This window comes from Fusarium proliferatum, assembly GCF_900067095.1.
Source record: "Fusarium proliferatum ET1 genome assembly, contig: FPRO_scaffold002, whole genome shotgun sequence".
Taxonomy (NCBI): domain Eukaryota; kingdom Fungi; phylum Ascomycota; class Sordariomycetes; order Hypocreales; family Nectriaceae; genus Fusarium; species Fusarium proliferatum.
In genome coordinates, this window is record NW_022194791.1 from 1,536,342 (window position 1) to 1,545,198 (window position 8,857).

General features: G+C 48.2%; 1 protein-coding gene across 1 annotated transcript; it reads left to right on the top strand.

Annotated features, from left to right (window-relative positions):
* Positions 1-3,538: 3,538 nt before the first annotated feature.
* FPRO_03260 (uncharacterized protein) lies at positions 3,539-5,850 on the top strand (the record flags this gene model as incomplete). Its single annotated transcript, XM_031226547.1, has 3 exons — positions 3,539-3,781; positions 3,849-5,113; positions 5,160-5,850. 3 exons carry the CDS (start codon positions 3,539-3,541, stop codon positions 5,848-5,850), a joined length of 2,199 nt encoding a protein of 732 aa, XP_031077073.1.
* Between the last annotated feature and the right edge of the window lie 3,007 nt (positions 5,851-8,857).

Genomic DNA, 8,857 nt, shown 5'->3' on the forward strand with positions numbered 1-8,857 from the left:
TACATGATGTGTGTAACTTGGTACTGCAGTCCAATGCCAACAATTCACACTCTCGGATTTCGCAGCCAAGTACTGCATGATGGTGTTGAAGTTCTTGATCGTCACCAGATCCTGAACGGCAGCATGACTAAAGCATCCGATCGAAGGCTTGATCATGCCTGCACTTCGTCTTTCAGCTCCTTAAGCCATGTTGCCTTGTTCGGTTTCACCGATGTGGTGGGCGCGCAAATACGCTCTCTCTGGGCTTATAATGTCAGCTGGAAACATTCTTTGTAACAGTGTCGCCTGGTCCATGTCGTATTTCAGGGCCATCAACTTAGTCCTTTGTCGTATGCATCGTGCACACTATGTCACCAAGTAGTATGCGTGCTACGATAGGCACGAACTCTTCAGTTGAGCCTCAACATACCAGACTGCGAACCGGCGTCAAGGCACCAAGCAAGGCGTCTGTCTCGGGACCTGCGTCTAGCACAGCCAATGACGATCCTTCTGAAACCAGTCTATCATTAATACCAAACAGCGCCTCTGACTTCCTATTGCAGTGAAGGCAGCTGGAACTTTATAACACCATGAAATTAACCTGCAACAAACCACAACCAACGAATGCATATTTGGCGCCCTTGTTTGTGTAGCTGAAAAGGTCATCACCAACATATGACCTTTCGTTTCCTCATGGTGACGGAAAGGGCTGTATATAATAGCGAATTGGGGCTCTGCTGCCTACATTCCACAAGCCAGCACAAGGGTTGCCTTGTCAAGCTATCTACAGTAGGTCTTACTTACTCACTGGGGAGATTGAAGGCGCTGGCGCGTATTGGTGACCGATTGGGTGCCTCGCATGCGGGGGATGACTCCAACAGCCTTGTGAAGTTGTGAGATTACTGTGCCAACTGCAGAATGCTATGATCGACGGTCATTGGGCCATCGGGAGTGCATGGGGTCGCTGCTTCGCAGGAGTACAGATAAGCTTTCTAGAATATAGGACTTTTCATCTGGAAGCTCGTGGCTGTGCCCGCGTGCCTTTCGCGCGAGAGCCACGTTATCTGGGATATGAATCCTTCCACAGCTAGGGTAGCTAGGTAGTCTCCAGAACGTGGGGAGACACTAGGTACCGGCTAGATATCCATGGATGGATGACGGAGGAGGACCCGACGCCCCGGTATACCTCACCTCAATTCAACAACCATATCGGTAATCAGCCATGTCAACCATACCCTGTACCTACCTACCTGTTGGGTTGATAGGTATGTAATCATGATTTGTGATGATGAGTTGTTGATGGCGAATTGTTGACGATGCCAGTTGTCCAAAGTGGCGTTGTGTCAACATTATGATACGGCCCAATGCATATATTCCACGCATTCGCGTCAAATCGCCAACACACAACTACCGAGACCACACCTATAGATGCGTTGCGTCGTGGGAGGCCTGAATTCAAAAACCGCCCCGTTCTCACCTCAAAAGGACAAGACAAATCTCAATTGCTTTTGCTTCCACTTCAACCATTCGAGCCTGAGGATCGTGATAGCACGCGACAGCACTTCTGCCTGCGCCCCGGCCAGTCGACTCATCCCCGTATCTACCTAAAGGAGGCAATATTTTCACTCCCAACTTCCCCTTTCCTGAGAACTTCTGTGAGGGCCGAATAGGCACCTGGCGGCCGCCTGGAAGACCCTCGCCTGAGGGTCTATTGGCCATGCATCAAACGTTGGTCCTCTCTGTCAAGACCTGGATGCCAGCATGATGCTTGTGCCGCTTTCCTTGATGCGAGAATTTTGATGATAGATGATATTCAATATCATCGTTGGCACCCAACGAGCTCCGAGAACACTGGTTCAGCTCTGAGGTTGGTTCATCCCTTGTTTTTCATCACTGGGAAAAGGGGTAAACTCGCCCAATCTGTCTGGATCAGTGACATCCGATATTGGGCTCAACGGAGCTGAACGACAGATTTAGCTTCTCACCACGCCTCACAGTAGAAGATCTACGCCGTGAATGAGTCATGTGCTGATGAGTCTGGTGAGTATCACTTTTCATCCTTCAGCCTTGGTTTCTGGCTCAGCGAAGTCTCGTGAATTGCTTGAGCTGGAAGACTTGCGAAGCATAGGCTCTGGTGATCGCAGACATGGAACAGGCTTCCATCTGAGCCACAAGCTGACGAAGGAGTACGCTCAAGAGAGACCTCATATCGTACTCTGTAGAACTGCCATCCAGTCATCCCGAGATAAAGTTGGATGTTAGAACTGTAAATAGGACTTAGTCAGCCGTGGCTTCTGAGTAGATCTTATAAGTGCCGAAGATCCTAGGTATGGGCGAACCGTGGCGGCATCGTTGAATAAGTATTCAGAGGGGCTTATTTTCAAACCCCCTCCGAAACACCGATTGCAGGGCTCTATATTTCATGGTACACTGTCCGGGCGTGACCGGGAGGCATGCACTACTCCATTGGCCGAATGGTTCGCGCACCTGTGAGGGACAATATATATCAGAGTTGCTTTTCTTCGAGTTATATGTTTTAATATTCCAAGATTTAGCTGCCACAATTGTGTCGATTTACTGGGGCCATTTTTTATACCACCACTCATTTATTCCCCTTCCAACGTCCTTGGCGAAAGTAGTTTACTACTTTCGTCGTTGCATGGTTCTTACATTATCGCTGGCCAGTGGCACGTTCCCACGGAGCTAACCGCTTTACCCAACTATGCCTGTTTTGCAGTCCGAAGATTGATATACATATATACGTTATTGTGTTACGAAAACGCAGCAACCTGGCTGTGTTTTTAAAGGTCTACGAGGTATGTTAGCTATTGCAAATGAACGCGACAAGCTAGGATTCTTTGATGAGGGGCATTGGATACTAATGGTGCCGCAGAGCCTCAACGAGGCAACCAAAACGGGCGAACCAGGCAGCCTTGATTGAGCCCACCCTCATCATCGATATCACAAAATTTCGAATTGCATGTTGTTTGCATTCGTTCGCAAAGGGAAGAACGCTCCCACCATCTCGGATTGAAAATATCAGCAGGTAAGATAATGAACCCAGCCTTTTATCCGATACTCTCAATCGTTGTTTTCCCTTTATATTTTTGCGAACCGTCCGCCCAGCCTAGTCATGAGAATTGTGGCTGCTTGATTAACCCCCCCTCATGCCGCCAAACATGGAACCCCAACCCCCCCAATGGCGATGCTTGTCATGCCTGGAACCTTGGTGGATATACGTCAGGCAGCCCTGAACACATTCGTACCGCCCGCCACTTTTCTTGCTTCCGCCGATTGCCCTGTCTTGTCTTGTCTGGCTCTTACATGCGTTGTATCCCTTGAGGATCTCACCTTTGGCTTCTCCTTCTCTCTTTCCGTCACAATCACAGCATAACTATGGTTGACCGAATTCTGTACTGCAGAATTCTCTTCATTTGACAGTTGCTCACGATCTTCTCTAGCTCTAGCTCTCTCTCGCTCTCTCTCCCCTCTCTCCCTCACTTACAGGCACGCGCCGGTTGGGCTCGGCACGGTCTCCCATGCTTTGTCATAGCCTAACATGGCAGGCATTACGGACAAATGGGTCCGACATCTGAGGACTCGCGATCGCCAGGACAAGGCAGAGTCACACTCTTTTACGTGCGATATCTGCGGCGACGAAATCAAGACGTTAGAAACTTGGCTCGATCACGTCAAATCCGATCAGGAGCATCAGGAAAAGTGGCCGACGCTGGAAGCAGCGCAACTATCATACGTTCATAAGGGGTCAGTTCACTCCCCAGCTCGGTTCAGTGGTACTTCTGTACCGTACCTGCATTGCTAGCAATATACATACTCATTCATCTTCTTCTTGCAGATCCAATAGACAGAATAGTCAGGACTCCAATAGCAGGAAGCGGCGTGCAGACACCACCAGTGGGACCGTAGGGGACCAAACCACAACGGGCACTGCAGTCGATCAAGACCGAGATGCCGATGGCCACCAGGCAAAGCGTCGGTCGCCTGAGCCAAGCACTCCAGGCCGTAGCCGTGCCCGTAATGACCACCGGAACGACTACGGGGGTCGGCCCCACCAGAACACATCAGGCCGCCAGCTCTGGACCTCCGATGATGGTGTTCAGCAAAAGTCGCAGGGCCAGGGGCGAGCTGTCTCCCTTGGTTCGCCCAGGCAGGGACCTACCAAGGCAAACAGACCTACACAGCCAGCCGCACAACAGGTCAACCGTCCTTCATCCAATGATGATGAGTCCACCTCCAAGATGATGCGCCAGCCAGAGACAAGACCCATCTCACAAGATCAGCTTGTCGCAGAGGTCAAAGGCATATACGCAGGACTGGTCATGGTTGAGACAAAGTGCATCGAAGTTGACAATGCCCAATCATCCAACACTGATGCCAATTCAAAGCTTAACAACGAACAGTGGCAGGCTTTGATTGCACTTCACCGGACACTCCTCCATGAGCATCATGACTTTTTTCTTGCAAGCCAACACCCCTCTGCCAGCCCTGCTCTGCGAAGGTTAGCGTCCAAATATGCTATGCCTGCTCGCATGTGGCGACACGGCATCCACTCGTTTCTTGAGCTTCTCAGACATCGCCTCCCCGCCTCTCTAGAGCATATGCTCACGTTTTTGTACTTGGCTTACAGTATGATGGCCTTGCTATATGAAACTGTGCCTGCTTTTGAGGACACGTGGATCGAGTGTCTTGGAGACCTTGGTAGATATCGCATGGCCATTGAGGACGATGATATCAGAGACCGTGAGGTGTGGACTGGCGTAAGTCGTCACTGGTACAGTAAAGCATCTGATAAGTCCCCTACTACGGGTAGACTTTATCACCATCTGGCCATTTTGGCCCGTCCAAATGCCCTGCAGCAGCTGTACTACTACACCAAGTCTCTCTGTGTTCCCATTCCTTTTTCAAGCGCACGAGAGAGTATAATGACGTTGTTTGATCCTGTGCTGAACAATAACACGGCCCGTCTTGCCCCTGTTGATGCTGCATTCGTGCGCGCTCATGCTATTCTCTTCTCTGGGAAGTCCCAAGACCAGCTGCAAGAGTCAACGGATAGCTTTATTGACTCACTTGATGGTCATATTGGTCGGGTAACTAAGCGATGGTTGGAATCAGGGTCAGTCGGCATTGAGAAGTTATTCGAATTAAACTAACTCCAGCAGATACTATATTGCCATTGCTCTGTCGTGTTCTCTACTCGGCTACGGTGCTGAGTCCAATGTTCTTATGCGGGCCATGTCAAAAAAGCCCGAAGAGACTGACATAACCATGGATGGGAACACAATTTCCGAGGCCACCCCTGACGAGACATTCAAGCTTGCGCTTGACTTTGCAACCCGGACGATTTCGCGAGTTCTTTATCGCTGGGGAGACACCAATACGTTGCCTTTCGTGCATTCCATCCTGGTCTACATGAACCACATGACACAGTATCCAGCTGCTATTTCTCATTTGGAGGACGCGTATCCCTGGAAACTAACTTCCATTATGCTGAACACCCTCTTACTTTCCTGCGAGGCTGGGTATGAAATCCGAGACCAGTTCCGCCTGCCGGAAAAGGACCAGCTCCCACATCCGTTGCCCGAGGACTTTGCCATGCGAGGCCTGGTCTACGCCGAGGACTATTTCCCCAACGGATGGTTCAGTAATGACAAGATAGACGAAGATGAGAAGTATTTTGAGTTGCCGTCTGTCTCAGAAGAGCGCAAGAACCGCATCCTGTCTCTTGGATACAGGATTGCATCCTCAGGTAACTGGCTTCTCTGGAATGAAAAAACTCGCCAATTCGAGGTTCCCGAAAAGTATAACGTCAAGATAAACCTGGACAACAGGCTAAAGGACAACGCTGAGTAACAGGACATGCCTAAATGAGCTCAATGTCTGCTTATCTGGCAGGGCACTTCCATGCACGCATATTGGTAAGCCAACAATGTTGGCATGGAAGTGTCTTGCCAGAACAGTTGAGAGATGCCATGCCAGGTATTTTACTCTGACTTCTGACTGCTAGAGACAAGCATCGAGACCCTGGAAAGATATTGGTCCATCTTCCACTATACTCCAAGGAGCCAGGCCTACCGGCGCCAACATGGATGTCTCAGTTCATGCCCTACCAAGTGGGACTTCCTTCTATGGGGCCAGCCAGAACATTGGCTTGGACATGGACCTACCCACCCTTCCCCTACACGGATGGATATCATCTTTCAACAACATATCTTACCAGTTCTATCAACGTATCGAATTCAACATGTTTATTGGTCAAATCTTGGACATCTGGAGGACTTTGTGATTATTTGACATGCGACTTGACCCCGGAGTAGTTATCTCGGGTGTTAAGAAAAACCGAGAACTAAATGTCAGCATGACGTTTGCGCTCATTGCCCCGACCTCGTATTCATCTAAATAGATAGGATACCCGGTCAACTGGTTGCGCCCAAGAAATCGCCCGTCAAGACACTAACACTATTTCTTTGCGCAAACTGCCTCTCTTACGTTTCAGGGATTCTGTCCAAGTGAGCTTGCACCCAAGTCGCTCTTTTAGTTCACTGACATTTCCTGTCGTTCTTTCTGAGTGTTGTTGGTATTCTTTATCGCTATTTTAATTTTCTTCTTTGTATGTACTTGTTGCTCCTGTTTTAGCGCTATGAGTGGGTTATCCAGATTGTACGTTGAACCTATCTAGCGTGTACATATTGTGTATTTCTTTTATTGTCTTTGATGTCGCTTTACATATGCAGCGAAAATGGGTGGCAGTTTGTGTACTATTCGGGTGTTAGGGGATTATTAGAAAGAAGCAGACGAAAGTATGGGAGCTATGGATAGATACCTAACCTAGTAGAATGATGCATGTTAATTGGTCAATTGGCCTATCATTAAACAATCAAGGCTGGCAATGGCTTTGATGCCATCAACATCATATCACAAAGCGTCGATGAGAGCGGGAAGTGGAGTTTCGGCGCTTCCCGCCCCCATATTTGGACACTTGCATTAGGCGTACCAAACTGTCGGGTCAATTTGGGGGCCAAAAATGCGACACTTGGCCAACATTTCAGGCCATCCATCTGCAGGCAGGATAACGCACCCAGAAAAAAAAGAACTGGGATCATACGCATTGGCAGTCGAAATATGTTTGATTTTCATGATGCATGAAATTTGGCTGCAATTTCAAAGTCTACTGTTGCGGATGGTGCGGAATGGCTAGAAACGCGGCCATGGCATGATTTTGACGTTGCTAGTTTGTAGCTTGCATGGCGTAGGATTTTTAGGTGCGGCGAATCGGGTAAATGGGAGGCCAGACAGCGTCATGCACTTGTTGATGGGCTGTCTAATGCGTGTCCAGTCACAGTTTGAGATGCGCTGGAACGTGTAGGAGGGGCTGGTAGCTTGTTTTGGGTGGCATTGGGCATCATTGCGGGATATACGGACGGGCCAGTCGAATGAATGCATGCGAACCTACAAAGACTCCAACCAAGACTAGAGATTATCAGGTTTGTTTGATATTAAAAGGTGTCGGATACGAGGGTGTCAAAAGCAAATGTCTCGGCTCGACCAATTTGGACCAATAGGACCCTGACTAGACTAGATATCGACTCAGAGTTTTGAGGCCACGAATCAGGTTCATACTTGTATCTTATAAAATTTGAGAGCATGAAGTAACGTGGGATGATTTGACGCGGTAATGTTGTAACGCAGTGAAGATACCTGTGGTATCGGCAGTTGAGGCACGATACTTCCACATCCTGACGCTATTCGCTTTGACGGAGTATCAATGGTATGAAAGTACGTAGGTGATACATGGTTTGATGTCTGGAAATGCAATAAGCTCTGTGCCATTGTTCTAGCCTTACCATAGTAGTAGGTGCCTAGAGGTAGGCAATTCCGCACTGAAGGGTATGGTAACTTGAGAAAGAGGTGAAAAGGGCACCTTCGGGATTGTCATCTCCAAAATGGGGTGTTTAGAGTTTCCCAAAGAATCTGCTCTTTGGCCAGTAGTCAACTTCAACCCCACGGGGTCTATTTGGGAAGCAAAGGTATTCGTAAAATCAATGCAAGAGAAAGAGGTCAGAGTATTTGGGATCGAACTTCAGCGAGGTCAGCGGCAGCGAATCAGGTCAATCGGATTTACGGATCGGGTTGCTCTCCTGTTGTGCCGTGAACTGCCCAACCCTCTCTGATTGGCCAGATTAGCGCACTGCATAATGCGACCACCACCTTCAATCGAGGAAAACACGGCTCTTAGATCTATTTTGCGGGATATTGAACTGGCATATCAAATGGAACTGAATTTGTCAAAGCTGGAGTGCTTGTTGTGACCAATCTGTGCTTTATACAACACCTTCGCTCGAGGCGGCCCCAAAATACAGTCGTACAATATCCTCTGTATGAAGATAAAAGAAAGCCTTAGCCTCCCCCTTGGGAAGAAAATCTCATATTTTGGCAATAGAAATAATTTCAAGAAGATACCAATCAGGAGATATAGTAAAAGAATCATAGGATCAAGCTGGGCAGAGGCATTTGCCTCGTCTAGGACGACCTGTCAGGATCAGGGCCTTGTAGATGTTGCTTCAAAATATCCTAACATTTTCTCGAAAACTCGATTATAAGAATACCAGAACTACACAAGATACCTCTACTAGAATGTTATGAACTAAAGGTGGAGAGACTCTTGCTTGTGATGTAATGTAAAACAAAGAAAGAGTTTCCAGTCATTACATTGACTTCATAAACAAAAAAGGTAGAGATACAGTGACCAGGCTCAACCAAAAAAAAACTTTTCAGCTCATACATATCAGAACCAAGATTGAGCCAGCTGTGTGGTATGTTATGATGCTTCTAAGTATATATGCTACTTAATTACCCCCCC